Source organism: Carya illinoinensis, chromosome 12 (genome assembly GCF_018687715.1).
Source record: "Carya illinoinensis cultivar Pawnee chromosome 12, C.illinoinensisPawnee_v1, whole genome shotgun sequence".
In the NCBI taxonomy this organism is placed as follows: domain Eukaryota; kingdom Viridiplantae; phylum Streptophyta; class Magnoliopsida; order Fagales; family Juglandaceae; genus Carya; species Carya illinoinensis.
In genome coordinates this window covers 30757088-30775266 of record NC_056763.1, presented here as the reverse complement: position 1 = coordinate 30775266, position 18179 = coordinate 30757088, and the positions used below count along the sequence as shown (strand labels likewise).

At 35.5% G+C, this 18179-nt stretch overlaps 1 protein-coding gene across 11 annotated transcripts; it reads left to right on the top strand.

Annotated features, from left to right (window-relative positions):
- Nucleotides 1-1346: 1346 nt before the first annotated feature.
- Nucleotides 1347-18055, top strand: LOC122289024 (proteasome activator subunit 4-like). Of its 11 annotated transcripts, none has more exons than XM_043095902.1 (35): nucleotides 1363-1730; nucleotides 4096-4198; nucleotides 4301-4413; nucleotides 4711-4833; nucleotides 4945-5046; nucleotides 5132-5297; nucleotides 5651-5767; nucleotides 5876-5943; nucleotides 6047-6148; nucleotides 6232-6448; nucleotides 6656-6889; nucleotides 6983-7107; nucleotides 7261-7378; nucleotides 7479-7694; nucleotides 7777-7932; nucleotides 8104-8180; nucleotides 8273-8481; nucleotides 9134-9350; nucleotides 9440-9519; nucleotides 9636-9747; nucleotides 9840-10010; nucleotides 10726-10894; nucleotides 10971-11014; nucleotides 11125-11167; nucleotides 11243-11388; nucleotides 11629-11723; nucleotides 11841-12742; nucleotides 13361-13643; nucleotides 13728-13823; nucleotides 15250-15304; nucleotides 15408-15489; nucleotides 15790-15914; nucleotides 16487-16579; nucleotides 17429-17582; nucleotides 17664-18055. In XM_043095902.1, the coding sequence occupies exons 1-35, from the start codon at nucleotides 1570-1572 to the stop codon at nucleotides 17703-17705; spliced, it is 5316 nt and encodes a 1771-aa protein (XP_042951836.1). In that variant the 5' UTR covers nucleotides 1363-1569; the 3' UTR covers nucleotides 17706-18055. The 11 variants fall into 11 exon arrangements, 5 of the variants coding, with proteins under 5 accessions (XP_042951840.1, XP_042951839.1, XP_042951836.1 ...); XM_043095901.1 differs by lacking the exon at nucleotides 15250-15304 and adding an exon at nucleotides 15071-15249 and having other exon boundaries at nucleotides 1374-1730; nucleotides 13361-13639; XM_043095904.1 differs by lacking the exons at nucleotides 1363-1730; nucleotides 15250-15304 and adding exons at nucleotides 1900-2041; nucleotides 15071-15249 and having other exon boundaries at nucleotides 13361-13639.
- The last annotated feature ends 124 nt before the right edge of the window (nucleotides 18056-18179 follow it).

The window sequence follows — 18179 nt, the reverse complement described above, 5'->3', positions numbered from 1 at the left end:
AAATATATTAATTTGTTTGGAAACAAATTTAAAAAACACTTTTTTGACGTAAAAATGACATAAAAGGACATATACTTGATAAAAATAAAATATTATAATAAAATAATAACAAAAATAGTCTACTAGATTTTTTAATAATTATAATGAAAAAGAAAATTTATTCAATGATGCATAAGTGATATGAGAAGAATGAAAAATATTGATGGGTAAAGTCTTGAGTAGATTATATGGGAATAATAAAAAATATAAATTGGCAAAGTTGTCATTGTGTTAAAATGATTAGGGTCATTTCGTAATGTACATAGTACGGTAAAATATGGATTACATTTTTTGAAATGCTTCTGACAAAAAGCATCACTTTGGTACTTTTTTTGAAACGTAATTTTCTACTTTTTTTTTGTTTAGAAATAATTTAATGTAAAACTACCAAATGAATAAATTTTGTCAAATAAGTACTTTATACCGTTTTACCGTATTTTTTAGACCTCATACCGCAATTTCAAATATGTCCTAAGTATTAGTTATGCATTTATTTTTTTATAAGAAAAAATCAACTTACACCCTTATTTTTTTTGTTGACGTGGAATGCTGTGAAAGCTTTTCATATCAATTATATTAAAAAAATATTAGTATTTTATTTTTTTTTTAAAGCTATAAATTGTACGCTAACACACCGGCAAAACTCTTTTTATAAATATAATTCGATAATCAAATTTAGAGATAACATCACTTAAAAATGAAATATTCAGCCGATCAGTTACAAGTTACAAAGCACAGCTTTTTAAAAGAAGAAGAGTTCATTCAGCTGTGTCGGTCAGTGCCTGTGCCTCGCACTTTTTATTAATAAGTAAATAAATTCAGTCTACAGAAATTAACGGAAAAACATGGCCAAATCGCTGTTACTGGGACTCGGAGACTGCTTGCTTATTGCTTAAGAAGATCAGATAAACAGTACTTATTTCTTTCTCATTCTCAGTTTAATTGTAATATGTGTGTGTGTATATATCTATCTATATATAGTAATTTTATCAATTCAAGTAATATTAGTTTTCATGCAGGGAACTCTTTGTTATTATCCAACAAAACAATTAAAGTTCTATATTTTTATTTTTATTTTTTGTTATTTATAGTAGTTGTGTGGATAGATTAATCAAATATCTGATTCAGTTTTTTTTTTTTTTTTTTTTTGGTTTAAAAAATAAAACCTTTTGAGAATCTCATAAGGTAGATATTCTCCCTGCTTTTGTTTTTTCTTCTTTCTTTCGGACACCATTGGTTGTACTGGGGAACGTGCTTCGTTCTTTCCTGGGAAAGTGACGCCTTAGTAGGTAAATGAACGCAAACTTGAGAGAAACTGACGATTCCAAATTGAGTAGACCCATATAATAATAATAATAATAATAATAATAATAACTGGTCGACGACGACCTGGGCAGAGTAGACCACGGTCCACTGAACAATTGTTGCCTAAAATTCATATCTACTCCAATCAATCAATCAATCGAATCAGAGAACAAGAGTGTGAAGGGTGTATTTTTGGTATTGGTTTCAATCTCGGGGTGGTGGGAAATGCATTTGTACAATGCTTGGCTTCCACCACCGGTCGCCGAGCAAACAAAGAGAGAGAAGGAATCCTTTTCCCGGCTCGTCAGGACCCTCGAAGATTTCTCTCAATCCGATGAACCCGATTCAGTTTACTCCACTCTCACTTGGATACCTCGCATCAAAACGTCAGTACTCTCTCCTATGTCTTTTGTTTTCGAGTGTATTCAGTTTTACATTTCGTTGGCAATTCTGGTTTGCTTGTATTTTTAGTTTCAGACAAGTACGTTTGGCTTAACCCTTTGACTATGGGTTCTGAACTTTGATAGCCTCGACTATACTGACTCATCTTATCAACCGATGCATGCTGACAAAGATGGGAAAGTAGTTACTCTCACCAGCTCTAGAAATCTATATCCTAACGGACCGTTCAACGGGAAAAATACTCGGGGATCTCTTCTCTTTCGATCGCCTCTTTTGATAGTTTAATTTTACAACGGTAGGTTAGTTGAGTTGACCTAAGCCTTCTTCAAAGTTCAAACATAAGTTTGGTAATTAAAACTTTGCTTATCTGAATCATAATATCCTTTAGTTTTTATATAAATCCTTATTTCCAACTCCTAGCAACTGATAAGATGATAATTAACAATATAATATCATATCTAATATCTCTTACTCAAATAATGACTGGACAGAATCGTAACAGTATCTTGCTGCTACACACCAGGCAACGTGTTTTATTTCCTTTCTCCATTCAAACTGTTATGCAATGCGTTAGATGCCCTTGATGGACTTTGCCATGTCTTTGTGGAACTCTGGTGCTCCACGTATCTGGCACGTAACAGTTTCCAGTTCAAAGAAAAAGAAAATGATATTAAAGGAATGAGAATTGAGAATGAGATTTGGATAGTGAAATAACCAAGTTTGAATCTAGTAATACACAAAACAAGCTTATACCGGTATCCATTTCATAAGGCATGGATGACCAGCACAGAATCCACTTCATCAAAGATTTCCATAATTTTTTTTATAGGTAATCAGGAAATTTTATTCATAGAAGTAGGCAAAGCCCAAGTACTTGGGGAGTATACATGAGAATAACCTAATTAGAGTTTGCAATCGAATGAAGAAAATCATGGACACATTTAGCCCATCACAAACAATGGCCCTCGCCCATAAGAACAATGTTTTAAAAAAGAATTTTAGCTCATCCATTGTTCTCCTGTGGTCTCCAAAGCTTCTAATATTTCTCTCCCGCCAAATACACCAACACATACATATAAGAACCATTCTCCAGATTGCTGCCACTTGTGAGTTGCCTCGAAAACCTCTCCAACTTAAGGAAATCCACCAGTCTAAGAGGCATGACCCATGACAATCCAATCCCACATTGTCTTGGCTGCCTTGTAGTGAGTAAGAAAATGATCTACCGATTCACCATTCTTCTTACACATACAACACCAGTCCAACACCATTACTCGGCATTAACTTAAATTATGTGTGGTGAGGATCTTGTCCAAAGATGTTGTCCATACAAAAAAAAGCTGCTTTTGAAGTGATCAAGCATGTCTTCTAGCCATTCATGATAGAAGATCGGCATAAATAGATAAGAGTCAAGCATGTGTGATGTTTATGCACACACACTTGTGTTTGCATTTGATCTACTATCTTGGTTTTCGGCTATTGTACTAAATGGGGATAATGCTCATGATTTTTTGTCTTTGATTCAGCATAGCTAGAATGTATTTAGGTGTTTTTCTGTACACTTCCGGTGTACATGGCTCATGCCTTTTTCATTCATATCAATAATATTTTCTCTTACCTATCAAAAAAAAAAAAAAAATTGTACCACACAAGCATCATCTGAATTCCTTTCCCTCCATTAAAGGCTAATGTAGCGCAACACAGTACCAAACGAGAGGTTAACTATTAAGAGAACCAAAATAGAAAATTAATCATGATATTAAGCCATGGAGAGGCATACAAACAATGCCACATCAACTGTGTAGGCATACATGTTATATTGATTAATCTCAAAGCTTCCAAAATTATTACTGAAATACCAACACTACACAGTATTTCCATCATAGGGGGCATCGTGGTATGTCTTGTGAGTACAATTTCAACATGGGGGTTCTTCACATATAGGTTCAAAGTATCACACAATGGCTTATTTCATGTGAATTGATATGACCATCAAGACTGGTCAAAGTTTGTGTGAATTCCTACAATTCTTCACAATTGTGTTAAAAATATCACATAGTAGCTTATTTCATGTGAATTTGATATAACCATCGAGGCTGGTCAAAGTTCCTTATGTATATTACTACATTCCACTTTGTTATTTCATTATCCAAATCTCTATCAACAGTATTCTCAATTCTCATTCCTTCAACTTCTTTTTCTTTCTTTTTTAAATTGGTAACTATTTTCCATCTATGTAAGCATGCATCTGTTGATAAGCTGAGTCAAAAACAATTGATGTTATCCTTGTTTAGAAACCTGCTGTATGGGGTTAATGGCAGGAGTCAATCTAACTTATTTATTGTGCAGTTTCATGGTTGCTGAAAGCGACGTGGCTTTGGAAGATGTAGGCACACTTGTCAAAATTGGGTTAGAATTTTTTGAAAAATCGCAAAACAAGCTTTATGCACAGGTGATACATGTTTTCGAAAGGAAGTTTCTTCTGTATATGTTTGCTATTGTTTTTTTTTTTTCCTTTTTTTTTTTGAATTATAGCTCCATTTGTGTTGATTAGGTTAAATGGGGGAAGATATTAGTGTTATTACTCAGTCAGTATCGCAAGAAATTGTCATTAAAAATTCAGTGGCGGCCTCTTTATGATGCTCTGATTATAAACCATTTTACCAGGTGAGTTTTAATGTAACAGCTTTCCATCGAATGCATTCCCTTTGTGGACATAGATTATTCATTTACTGTTTATATGATCTGTCATTACTCCTTCCTTTTATGCTCTTAAATGTGCAATGCTATTAGACTTTGAAACCAATAATTCATGGTAAAAAGATCAAACTTGTAGTAATTCTGTCTGTCTATTTGTGTATGTATCTCTGACTCCGTACATATCACACAATAGAGTATTTTCGATCTTGTATTTATACTTTTTGCTCCACATGCTGCTGACATTGGCTTACATACATGCTACAGGAATACAGGTCCAGAAGGGCCAAGACTAAAACAACATCATTTTGAGACTATTACTTCTCTTGTTCAATCCTGCAGGAGATTCTTCCCACCAGGTTCTGCCTCTGAGATATGGTCAGAGTTTAGGTAACTGCTTTGAGGGACTATATCTTGGTTAATTAAAACAATTGACTAGGTGACAATATTGACTGTTCTTTAGTTGCTCTATTTTTTTCCTCTTACTTAATAAACTTGCAGGTCTTTGGTGGAAAATCCTTGGCATAATTCATCCTTTGAAGGCTCTGGATTTCTGAGACTGTTTCTTCCTACAAATCTGGACAACTGGGACTTCTTTTCATGGTAATAAGCCAATATATAGCTCTTATTCTTTACGGTTTCTCACATGACACCGTTTCTAGTTAACACTCCATTCTTTGCATGGCAGTGATAGGATTAAACAATGGATAGATCTGTGGGACTCAATACCAAATTGCCACTTTTGGAACTGTCAATGGGCTGGTGTTATAGCTCGTGTCATAAAGAATTGCAAGTTTGTCAACTGGGAGTGTTTCTTACCCACACTTTTTATTAAATACTTAAATATGTTTGAGGTAAGCATGCCAAATCTTCAAGTAATATTGATTCTATACTGCTATAGAACGGATGATTGGTGGCTGGTTTTGAGTTATACAAATGAGTATGGTTTACTTCTACCTGAAGTATTGTCAGAAATGAAGTAGAAGGACATCGTGGATACAAATTATACATTAACGTGGCTTATGAGCCTTTCTTATGAAGATTGTGGTTGAATTTTTTCTGTTTGCCTTCAGTCTCTTTCTCTCTGTCTTTCATATATTTTCAGGAAGCTGTGATGTATAATTTGTCCTTATTCTATGTGTTTCTCAGTTTTCTGCTGCCATTTGGATTTCCATAATAAATTTCCTGCTTTCATTGGTAATCACAGGTTCCAGTCGCGAATAGATCTGAATCACATCCTTTTCCTATGGATGTTCCTAAAAACATTAGATTCTTGTTCTCAAACAACACAGTTTCCCTAGTGAAGGCCATTGCTAAATCAATTGTAAGGATGATATAATATGTCCTAGAATTAGTTGTGTCCATCATGCAATTCCCATAGGATTGCTTCCTCAGATATCATTATGCAATATTCTTATGCTTTGAATTGCAGGTTTATCTACTGAAACCTCGTAGTGCAGCACTAGCACACCTTGAGAAAATCATCAACCTTTTGGAACAGTTGGTTCACAATCCTTCTAATGCATTTATCACTTTCTTTTCAAAAGCATATATATTTGTAATAAATCCAATTCATCAGTTGTTTTTGGTTGTCTTGACACAGATATTACCATCCTTCTAATGGTGGTTCATGGACCTATTCATTGGCGTGTTTTTTGATTCATTTGGTCATTCAATTCCAGAAACGACTAAAATATGAACAACAGTAAGAATTTTTCAATATTATATTTTTTCTCCATATAATTGCACATATAGTTTACTATTTCTACTAAATTACTATTATCACAGGAACATAAATAACTGCGGACAAGCTGAACTGTATCTGGGAAGATCAGAAAGGAAGTTCTTTGTGAACGTGGTACTCAAATTAATTGATCGAGGTCAATATAGCAAGAATAATGATCTTTCTGCGACAGTTGCTGCTGCAATATCTAGACTGTCCTATGTGGAGCCCTCCTTAGTTCTTCCTTTTGTGGCGTCCCGGTATTATATAGCCTTGGAGACGGTTAGTGCTGTTGGGATGTCTTTGTTTGCAGTTTGCACACTAAAAATTTTGGAAACTAATATGAATAACTTGTGGTTTTTTTCCCTTACAAAAAAACACCTCTTCACCTTTGATAGCATTCATAACTAGTTGGATACTCTCCTTTGAGTGTTTCTCATTCCTCGTTTGATCAAATTAAGTTATCTTTTATCATGCTTGTCTGCTCAGATGACTGCCACCCACCAGTTGGAAATTGCTGTGAAGTCCATATCATTTGTCATGCGTTCACTACTTCTCACATCCCTCTCACCTTCCTCAATAAAACTTGTTCATCTTGGAGGTGGTAATGAGTTCATCGATCTTCTGACAGTTTCATTATCCAATGCATTACTTGGCTTGGATGCGAATGATCCTCCTAAAACCTTGGCAACCATGAAATTAATTGCTTCAATATTTTCCAATGTAAGCACACAAACCCCTAACATTCAAGCAGACATGGCTTATATGCACCTACTTCATGAATAAAATGTTTCACAAATCTGCGTTTAACTGCAGTTGGATTCTTTAGATGATGATGTAGATGTGTTGTCATTCATGCCAATACGCTTTTCTCAATGGCTGGACGAGTTCCTATCTCGCCTATTTTGCTTGCTTCTATACTTGGAACCCAGCAGTGTTCTGTAAGTAATGGTCCTCAGTCTCCATCTTTCCACGTCTTGCATGTATTCTTTTTCCAGCAGAAGTATAATCCTCAATTTAATTATATTGGATTCATATCCTCATCAGCTTCCCAATTTGAACTTAACTTGGATCAATGATTACTGGTATTGCAGGAATGAAGGTCTATATTCCCCAGCAACATCAGGAACTTTTCTTTGCGAGAACCATTCTTACTACTATTGCATGCTTGAAATATTGCTTGGGAGACTTTCAGAATCTCTGTATGATCAGGTCTTGGTTCTTGGCTTTAGATATGTATCTCTAATGGTTTATTATTCTTATCAAGCTTGGCTAAAATATTGGTTTAAACTTTTCCTCGAAAAACTAACAGGCTTTGAGGAAAATTTCCAAGTTTGTGAAAACCAATACTCTTCCTGGTTCAAGTGAAGAAGTTGGACTGCTTTGCTGTGCGTGCGTCCATTCGAACCAAGAAGAGGGGGTCAACAAACTTATTGAGCCACTGTTGTTGTCTGTTTTGTCATCCTTAGATGATACACCAGTTATGGTGTTTGAAGGAGAAATCTCCACTGCGTCAATGTCAATCAGGGTACTCCTGTTGTGGTGTTTTATTAGATTTTCTATGTTACAACTAGATTGTTTTTGTGAAAGTTAAATGATTTTGTTTTCAGGAAAAACCCACACTTTCTCCAGCTCTTGAAACGACAATTAGTTCTAGATTGAAAGTATTATCAATCGCCATCAGTTATGGAGGTCCTGCACTTCTACATTACAAGGATCAATTTAAAGAAGCTATCCTTTCTTCTTTTGATTCCCCATCGTGGAAGGTCTTGTAATGATCTGTGATTAAGTGATTTATCTGAGTGTTGACAATCCTCTCTAGTACTCTACAATTGTGTCTAAATGGCATTGTCACATACAATACTGTGACAGTCTGCTGATTCATATGGTTTAGTTAAATTTTGCTTCCTTTTGTAAAGCTTATGGTCATTTGACAGGTCAATAAAGCCGGTAACCATCTTCTTCAATCACTCCTCAAAAGCCTGACACACTATTATCCCGCTGATCAGTACAAGTATGTTAATATTTCCACTGGAACACATAATTCTAGTTAACCTTTTTAATCTCTATCTACAGATAAATAAATTTAATGTTCCTGTTTGCTAGTTGCATGTTGCGTCACCCTGGTGCTACTACACTAGATAAATGGATTAGCACAAAATATTATTCTAATGATGAACTAGCAATGGCCCCCAAGTGGCATATTCCGAGTGATGATGAAGTCCAGTTTGCAAATGAACTCTTGGATCTTCATCTTCAATCAGCTTTGGATGATCTTTATAGAATATGCCAAGCTAGCGACGATTCTGACCCAGGTGATTGCATGTTCATCCTTTTTGGTTTTCACCTTATTCTGGACAGATGAAGTGAAGGCATCTCTTATTTTGAGGGGGTTACTCCTTTATTTATTTTTTGCTTTGAAAGTGTTGCACTCTTTTTTTAATCTTCACTTATAACCAAGCATTTTGAGGAACCCATAACATTTTCCCAAAGAGAACTGCTTTAGCCACAAAGAGATTCTACAAAGTAAACCCATAAACTGACGTGGCTTGACGTAGTATGTTAGATTGTAAAATTACTTTTATTGTAAAGTAAATCTAACGTATCATATGAAACCATGTCAATTTGTGGGTTTACTTTTGTGGGATCTCTTTGTGGTTGTAGCACTTCTCTTTTCAAAATTGATGGTGGTTGGAAGTTTACTTCTGACAGCTGTAATGAGTATTGGGGGATATGTGGAATTCAAAAATATTTTCCTGCCCTAATACATCAGAGCAGAATGGTGTCAGTGGAAACAAGCATTGCCATATGACTTGACATTAATGACACATTCCTCTATTAATAGATTCCCATATACGTGTATATGTTCAGATATATACACTATCTATGCATTACTAATAAAAAAAAATATACACAATCTATGCATAAATCCCAGTACCTGACAGTTGCATGCAATTTGTCACCCAGGAGACAAGAAAGAGCACTTGAAGGTGCTTCTTTTACGTATTAATTCCTCATTGCAAGGTGTTTTGTCTTGCTTGCCGGATTTCAATATGCCCTCCAGTAATGCCATGGTTGAAGATCCAGATAATGCTTCTTTCCTAATAGCTGGAGCAATGGGTTCTAGTGTTGGCAGCACTGAATTGCGGGAGAAAGCTGCCAATATCATACATGCCATCTGCAAGTAATGTTTGAATTTCAGCATTCTGTGTATCTTTCCCTCAATTGGTTGGTTATGAATCACATTTATCTTATTTATATATTGTTGGGCAGATACTTATTACTGGAAAAGGCAGATGACAGCATCCTATTGACACTTGTTATTCATATTACGGATGCTTTAGTAAACTATGGTAATGGACATTGCATCTGGATGAATTGAATGTTGCAATTTTTGAGCTACCTAAAGTATTAATCCATCTTTGTCCTGTCTAACCTGATTTTTCCCCGTTCTATGTGTGTTTCACAGGAAATTATTGGTATGATCAGTGGTCTGGGGAGGTTTGGGATTTGGACTCTGCAGCCATAATAGAACCTCCAATTAATTTTATTGCGTTATCACACTCCAGAGGAAAGAAAAGGTGAAGAATACAAAGATTCGGTCACCCTTTATCACATGAAATATGCACCTATATCTTACCTAATTAATTACTGAATCTTTTTGCCCATTTAGGCCAAGGTGGGATGTTATCGACAAGGCATACCTGCACAGTATGTGGAGATCGTTTAAGTCATTCTATCATAAATTTTGTGCAAGTGGGAAATTCTATCCATCCTCCCACGTGATTCATCTAATTGATGATCTTCTGAAGCTCTGTCTGCATAACTATGAAACTATACGCAGGTGAGACAACTCTATGACCCTGCTACTTGATCAAACTTTCTTAGAGGAACCTTTCATTTAATTTGAGTGCAATAATGTGACTGTATGCTGCATACCAGTGCGAAATGTTCCTTCTAGCTTTGGTAGCCCATTCAAAGCAAGCTAAAGATGACATATGGTGTTAAGTTAGACTTTGATAAATAATGATGCATGTACCCGACGAAGCATGCGAAATCAATCAGAAGACACTTTCTGAAACCAATGTGGGTCTCCTTGATTCTGACCACTGCTGATATATTTGATTATGCAAAATAAAAGCAGTAAAGATGAAATAATTGAATTCTGTTTTTTGGATGTGGGATTTGTTTATTCTCACCCCATTTCGCTATGTTTAAGACTCCAGGACACAACATTTCGAAATTGCCTAATAAAACAAAATAGACTTACTTAAAACTTGAGAAAAACTTAGAATAATCAAGAAGCATCAGAAATTTCTCTAATTTAGGTGGTTGAATAGTGAATATTTTTCCTGGCAAGTGGTCAACTTGTTTATCATGTCTCTGTTTCTTCGATCATTTATATGTACATTAATTTCAAATTAATAAAGGATATCTTGTTGACATTTAGTTCTATGGAATTGGTTTCTAATCAAGTTAGGAAGTCATGCTCAAATTGGTTCTAAATTTTATTTGTAGCGATCCATTGTACTTAATTTAAATTTTGACATGGTACCCAGACTCGCTGGAAAATCTTTGCTGAAGATATTCAAGAGGTGGCCATCTATCATCTCAAAGTGCATTCTCTCTCTTACTGAGAACTTACAGGATCCCAACTCATCTGAACATGCTGTGCTAGGTTCTTGTGCAATCCTTGCCTCAAAAGCAGTTTTCAAGCATTTGGCAATGGTAGTCTTTTAGGATAGTGTGCTACAAAATGTTTTGAAAAGTATTTTTTCCTTGATATATCTCTCTCCCACTCCAGGATCCAAAGTCATTATCTTCATTCATCCTTGGGATTCTTTCAAGGTAGGTAACCTTTTTTCTTTTTGAATTGTCAAATTCCAAATAACTTCTTGACACATGCTTTGGTGTTTATTAATATTTTTGCATCGTGAGTCTCTTGTTTCTACTTGAAGCTCCCACCACGAGTCACTAGAAGCCCAGAAAGCAATCAATGAGGTAAATACCATAGAGTATTTACAATCCATAGTTGTGAGTTCCAGTTGTTTAATGTTAATATCTAAGTGCCAACAGCTTTTTGTTGCATACAACATCTACTATGCTGGAGTATCTAGAAGCATTTTCAGGATGTCAGATGATCAAATAGATGGAAAAGATTTTGCAAATTTGGTTTCCAAGATTGTTTCTATGGGGTCTGATTCTATCAGCTTGCATTGGAGGTAATATAATGTATATGCTTTTCAATTTGAGTTTTCTCTTTAGAGATGAGGTTGTTTGAATCTGCCTGTCATTTGTTTGTTTGTTTGTTTGTTTTTGTTTTTTATTTTTATTTTATTTTTTTATATATACTTTTTGCGATGTGCAAGCACCAAAATCAATTAGTGGACACACTACATCTGTAGAGATCATTATGTCCTCACTCCTCACTCTGAATTTGTCCAGAATTTTGCTTTTGTCAGATATAACCTGATGGCCAATAGGGTTCTGCTCCTCTTGGCTATGACATCTAGAAATTACCTCAACTCCTCTTCAAAAATGTTGCGCGATACTGCTGGTCAGCAATTTTTGCTGTGTTTTTATTTCGTCGTCTTTTTAATAGTGCTAAGGCTACTGATGAAGTGCACCCGTCTTGGTCTCATTTTTTATTGTTTTATTGGTTATGCCTTCTCAGGTCACTTCTTGAAGAATTTAAAATGTAAACTTCCTCAGACTAGAATTTTAGCAATCTCAGCCCTAAATACACTGTTGACAGAATCACCTTATAAATTGTCAATGGAGGAATGTCCTTTCTTTTCTGATAATTTTAAAGGAAAGACAAGATCATCACTTGAAAGAGCTCTGACTCAAATTTTTCAAGAAGATGGCTTTTTCAATGAGGCGTTGAATAGTCTAGCTCTTGTTCATATAATCACTGATGTTGAAGGCACATCTTCTGGAGGAAACCAAGGAAGTTCTATTTTTCAGAGCGAAGCAGACAAATCCATTACTCGTTTTTACTTTGAATTTTCAGCTTCATGGCCACGTACTCCTTGTTGGATCTCTTTCTTAGAAAGTAATTCTTTTCATTCAAAATTTGCCCGGATTTTTAAGCGGCTAGTCCAGGAATGTGGCATGTCTGTTTTATTGCCACTTAAAAGTACACTGGAGGAGTTTGCCAATGCAAAGGAGAGGTCTAAGCAGTGTGTTGCTGCCGAGGCATTCGCGGGCATATTGCATTCTGATGTCAATGGTACTTTGGTAGCATGGGACAGCTGGATGATGGTCCTGTTGCAGAATATCATTTTAGCACAATCGGTTGAGTCCATACCTGAGTGGGCAGCATGTATACGTTATGCAGTTGGTGGAAAAGGGAGATATGGAACCAGAATTCCTCTTCTAAGGCAACAAATCCTAGATTGTTTGGCAAAACCTTTACCTCCAAAAGTAACTACCACTGTAGTGGCCAAGCGCTATACTTTTCTATCAGCTGCACTTATAGAGTTATCCCCACAGAAGATGCCAGTAGGTGAATTACAGCTCCATAATAAACTTCTGCAGGAGCTTCTTGGTAATATGTGTCATTCCTCTGCCCAAGTGAGCTTTCCTCTTATGTATATAGTACAACAGATTTTCTAAAAATTAAATGTTGTTTTCATATGCCCTTCTTAGTTTTAAATTCTGGAGATAATTACACTTGGACATGTAGAAAAATCTTGAGTATAGCAATTCTAGTGTAAAACATTCCAGAATAATATCATCTAGCTTTTCTGTTTGCTTAATATTCTTGTTGAAGCAGAAACAAATATCAACCACATTTAATTTGAGGTAATCACAGATATAAAGAGAGATTGGTCGAGATTATTTTAACTTGTATTATATGTTATTTCATCCTCTTAATGTTTTTCGTACATTACGTACATTATGTATAGATGGTATGAACTGCCTAAACAAGAATTCTTGAACAGTGACAACCAGAGCTATTGGAAAATAAAATAAAAAATATTTCACTTCTGGCATTGGAAGGTGGTAAACTATTTTCATCTTTGTTGTCTTTTTTCTAGTTATAAAAAAGAACATATCTTTAGATGTTCATTGGTAGGAAAGGAAAAATTGTAGTTTTATTTCTGTTTTGCAACAACTAAGGGTTATTTTCTAGTCTATTTTGATGCAAGGTTTTGAATCTTGATTTTCTTTTTGGGTGGTATGGGACAGGTAAGGGAAGCTGTAGGTGTCACCCTTTCTGTGTTGTGCTCTAACATTCGGCTTTATGCGATATCTGATCATCATCATTCACGTGAAGGAGCAAACAATGATGTCAATAATCGACTTATGGAAGATTGTTTTCAAATTTTAACAGAAAAAGCGTCACACGTGTTAACAAATATTCAAAATGCCAGCCACTGTGTCAATCTGGAGACTTCAAGGGATATAAGTGCTCCAGATGTGCACTTGAATGGCGATTCCCAAGATAATGTCAAATGGATGGAAACAGTAGGTCTATATGTTTAGATTTAGCTCTAATCGATTCTTCATTAGATTATAGAAACTATCTATAACTTCAATTTCTTAATATGTGCAGCTGTTCCATTTTATCATCTCATCTTTGAAGTCTGGAAGATCTTCATGTTTACTGGATGTAATTGTGGGACTCCTTTATCCTGTAATTTCTTTGCAGGTATATAAGTACAAATTTGGTCCCCTTTTTATTACTTCACTAGCACGTACTTGAGGTTCCTAGTCGATTCTAAATTTTAATGCCTACTGCCCATGCTTCTGTCCCAATTCATTTTTAAGGAGATAATGGAAATAGTTGACCATTACGCAAGAGTCTTGTGGGAGTGAGCAGGAGTCTCGTGGTAGTGATAGATTTGTTTTCTAAATTGTGGAGAATTCCATTTGGAAAGGAGTTAGCCTAGAATAACGAAATTGCTTTGCAGCTGTCCTAGTTATCTTTTCAATTCCCTGCCTCTGTTGGTTTTTCCATTCTTGCCAAACAGTGAGAACACCAGCGCGATGTGTGGGAAATTATTAATTTTTTAATTCTATTATATTCTTCTACCACTCTCATAGTCGTGAGAAGCTCGACATACTTGTCAATCAATACACAAAGAGGAGGGAAATTTAAAATAGAAATGAACCACCATGTTGCCTATGCAAGAGATAGCTAATGAAGTGGTAATAAATGATGGAAGTTGACAAGAAGTACAAAAGACAGGAAGTGCAAGAGATAATAAAGGGTGGAAATGTAATGTGTTTGTATTATAATTAGAGAATAATAAAGTAATTAAGAAACAAAATTAAAATAGACAAATGCTTAGGTGGCAAAATATTTTACAAAGGGGATGTTTCAGCTTTTATATGTTGTAATAGATAGATGCAGCCGATAAATGGCCAAATCTAAAGCATAAAAATTCCCCCGAAATGAGATTTTGCTGAATTGTCAGCATGAGATTTTTTTATACAAACAGTTGCCATGAAGATTCTTACTTTTAGTAACCACTGTCCCTTGGTCTGTTGATGCTACCCTGTCACCCCTCCCCTTTGCGTATGATTAGGAAAACAATGTAAATTTATAATTTCAGGACTTATACAAGCTCTTCATCATCATGGATAGCATGATACATACGTTCTATTGCTTAACAGGTAGTTGTCTATGTGCTCGGTAGTAAAGCATTTGATCCATAGTGATTCACTGAATATGAATCTGAAAATAAATTCTATGGAACTTTCTGATGTCTAGCATGTATGACTTAATTAGAAAAGTCTAACATGCTCTTATAGCACATTTTTCATTAGTTTGGAAATTTTTTATGTAGAAATAATCTACTCAAGATGTTCTATGTATTTTTTTCACAATATTTTGTCATTGATTTGATTGGGCATGATAATACATGTTGGAGAAATGTTATTTGCTTTCTGAAGGAAACATCAAATAAGGATTTGTCAACATTAGCCAAGGCAGCTTTTGAATTGCTAGAATGGAGAATTTTCTGGGAACCCCATCTCCAAGAAGCCGTATCTGTGATTCTTTCTTCAGCTATTGATTCTAATTGGCGAACAAGATCTGCGACGCTGACATATCTACAAACTTTCATGCACAGGTATGGCTTCTTACAGGGGTTTTCTTTTACACCACGTACTTCCCAATTATATAAGGTAACTGATTCTAACTTGACAAGACGATGACTTAGAATTCTAGCCTGTGCTGAATATTTGTTGAAATGAATATGCAAATAAAGGTGCACACTCTTTCTGACAGGCACACTTTCATTTTCTCACGTTCAGAGAAACAAAAAATCTGGAGAACTGTTGAGAAGTTACTCGTAGACATCCAAGTGGAGGCAAGTCTTGCTAAATAATTGAGCTCCAAATGGAAGTGAAATAACGGTTTTGGCATATCCTTACTTTGCAGAAACTAGTATTTGTAATTTCATGAATGATGGGGTATCCTTATTGAGAACATTAATCTCATGGACCTAAATTTGTGATTAGAAGTCAGACCCCTGGAATGATAACATCTGGCCTGCAGTCATTTGGTTCTTAAGAAGAGCTTATGGCTTTTGTTATGGACCAGAGTAGTTGCCAAGAGGTAGGATTTTGTTAGTTTCAACTCATATATTGTACTTTAATTTATGGCTTAGGTAAGAGAGCATGCGGCAACAGTCCTAGCAGACTTAATGAAAGGAGTGGATGAAGACCAAGCTAGACATTTCCTTGATAGAGCTTACAATGACGCAAATGCTCTCCATAAGAAGAGAAAGAAGATGTTAGTTTTTGTCCTTCTGGGCTCATCTAGCTGTCATAAGCTAAATGTTTATGAAATTAGTCTTAGGACCTGTATGCATGCATATCATGTACCATGAATATCTATCTGTTCACTTTTATATTTGTTTTCTCTTTATGTTAGTAAAAAAAAAAATTCGTGGAAATGAAACCAGTGAACATAAAAAAGGGGGATTTTGTAGGATTATAGATACTTTGTGGAACAAGATGCTATCCCCGGTGTTTATCAATGCCATCAAAGCATACTGTTTATCATTATGCAATGCATTATAGTTCCTTTTCTTATTAAAATGAATCCTCCTGTGGGTCACCAAAAGAAAATTTTATGTGAAACACGACTGCCTGCAACATCAAATATAACATGCTTGTTTCTTGAATTGTATTTTAATTACTCATTTTTACACCCCATGTCATCGATGAACATTTGTAGCACACATGCTTAATGAGCAGGTAAAATGCATGCATGTATACAGAAATACTCGTTCATTAAGTTTTGAAACTGGGTTCTCCATGTTCGAATATTATGATCCTAAGTTTGGTAATTTACAAATGCAGAAATTTAAATGATGGTCAAGCTGTAGCCTCTATTCATGGTACTGTACTTGCTTTGGCAGCTTCCGTCCTATCAGCCCCTTACGATATGCCCAGGTGTGTTATGTTAAAGTAAGAAATTAATATTATTGTGTGAATGCAGAACTATCTGTTTAGAGCTTCATTCCACATAATTGATAAAGCTGATATGTATTGGACTCTTTTTTTGACAAGTGCTGCTAATGTATTGGACTTAGGAAACCTCATATTTGGATAATAGGGGAAACACAAATCGGATACACAAATCATTACTGTAATTATTGAGCCATTTCACGCATGAAACAACAACTGGTAAAAGAATAGACATGAATAAGATTCCTGTGTCGGAATGTGAACCTGAAAGGCATGCATAAAGTTAAGATTTTTGTCTGAATCCATTTTTCTGCATGGGCACTTTAAGATGATCGAAGTACTTACAAATATAATGATATGGAAAAGATATTTAAAACCAATGTTCATGCAATCCAACTGTATTACCAAAACAAAAGAAAGCAAAAACTAAAAAATATAGAATGTTTCACGGTTCAGTAATTCAGCATTTGTAATCTGCCTAAACAATTGGCAACTTGATGAGTGAGGCATCGACACCAGACTGTAGTGGCATGTTCTGCTTAAAGCCACAAACTACACCTGACATGAGATTAGCAGATTTGAGAAACCACTCCTGTTTAGCCATGGTCTAACATCCAAACTGTTTGCCTGTTAGATGTCCAATGTGGGTTCTTGATTAGATCATAGGAGTCATCTCAAGACTCAAATTTTGTGATAAGGTCTGCTCGAAGAATGGGACACTGGTTGAGAATTTAGAAAGATTTTGACTTGATTTTCTTCCATCCACACCTCAGAATGATGCTTTTTTTCTGTCTGTACCTTATTAAGCTAAAAATATTAATTGTTTCATTTCAGTTGGCTGCCCGAGCATGTTACATTACTGGCTCGTTTTGGTGGGGAGCCATCACCAGTGAAATCCACAGTTACAAAAGCAGTTGCAGAGTTCCGGAGAACGCATGCAGATACATGGGACATTCAGAAAAATTTATTTACTGAAGAGCAGCTTGAGGTATCTTCATTTTGAGGTTATCTTCCCACACAGTCTACATAATATTACGATGTTTAATTGTTTATTTGGTTACATGTGCAGATTCTGGCTGATACATCCTCTTCATCATCATATTTTGCTTGATCTAAGATGTATTCCTAGTAAGAGAAAAAAAAAAAATAAAGGCTGTTGATGACTTGCTTTTTTGGTAAGGGGGAGTTGTGTATTCCAGTTAGGAAATTATTTTGAACGCTGCCCCACTTAAATGGACACAAGCTCTCTACAAACGAGCAGAAATGTTTGCTTTTAAGATTGCTGTATGCGTAGGGGAAGTCTTCCTTCTTGTCGGGACAGACTTGATTTAATTAGTGTAGTATGAAGGGGGACAGTCTTTTATGACAAAGCACTCTTTCCTTTTTTGAAGGTAGAATGTCATGTCACGTCACATTCTTGTATGTTTTCAAAGCAGTATCATCCTTTTTTTCCTTGTGTAATGTCTATGGTTATTTGATGAAGCCTGAAGGTGTGTTTTATATGACTTCTCGAGGTTTATGTGTGAAACAGAAAATTGTCGTTGTTAATCCACGCTAGCTAGCTAAATGTTAGTGGAAAAAAAAG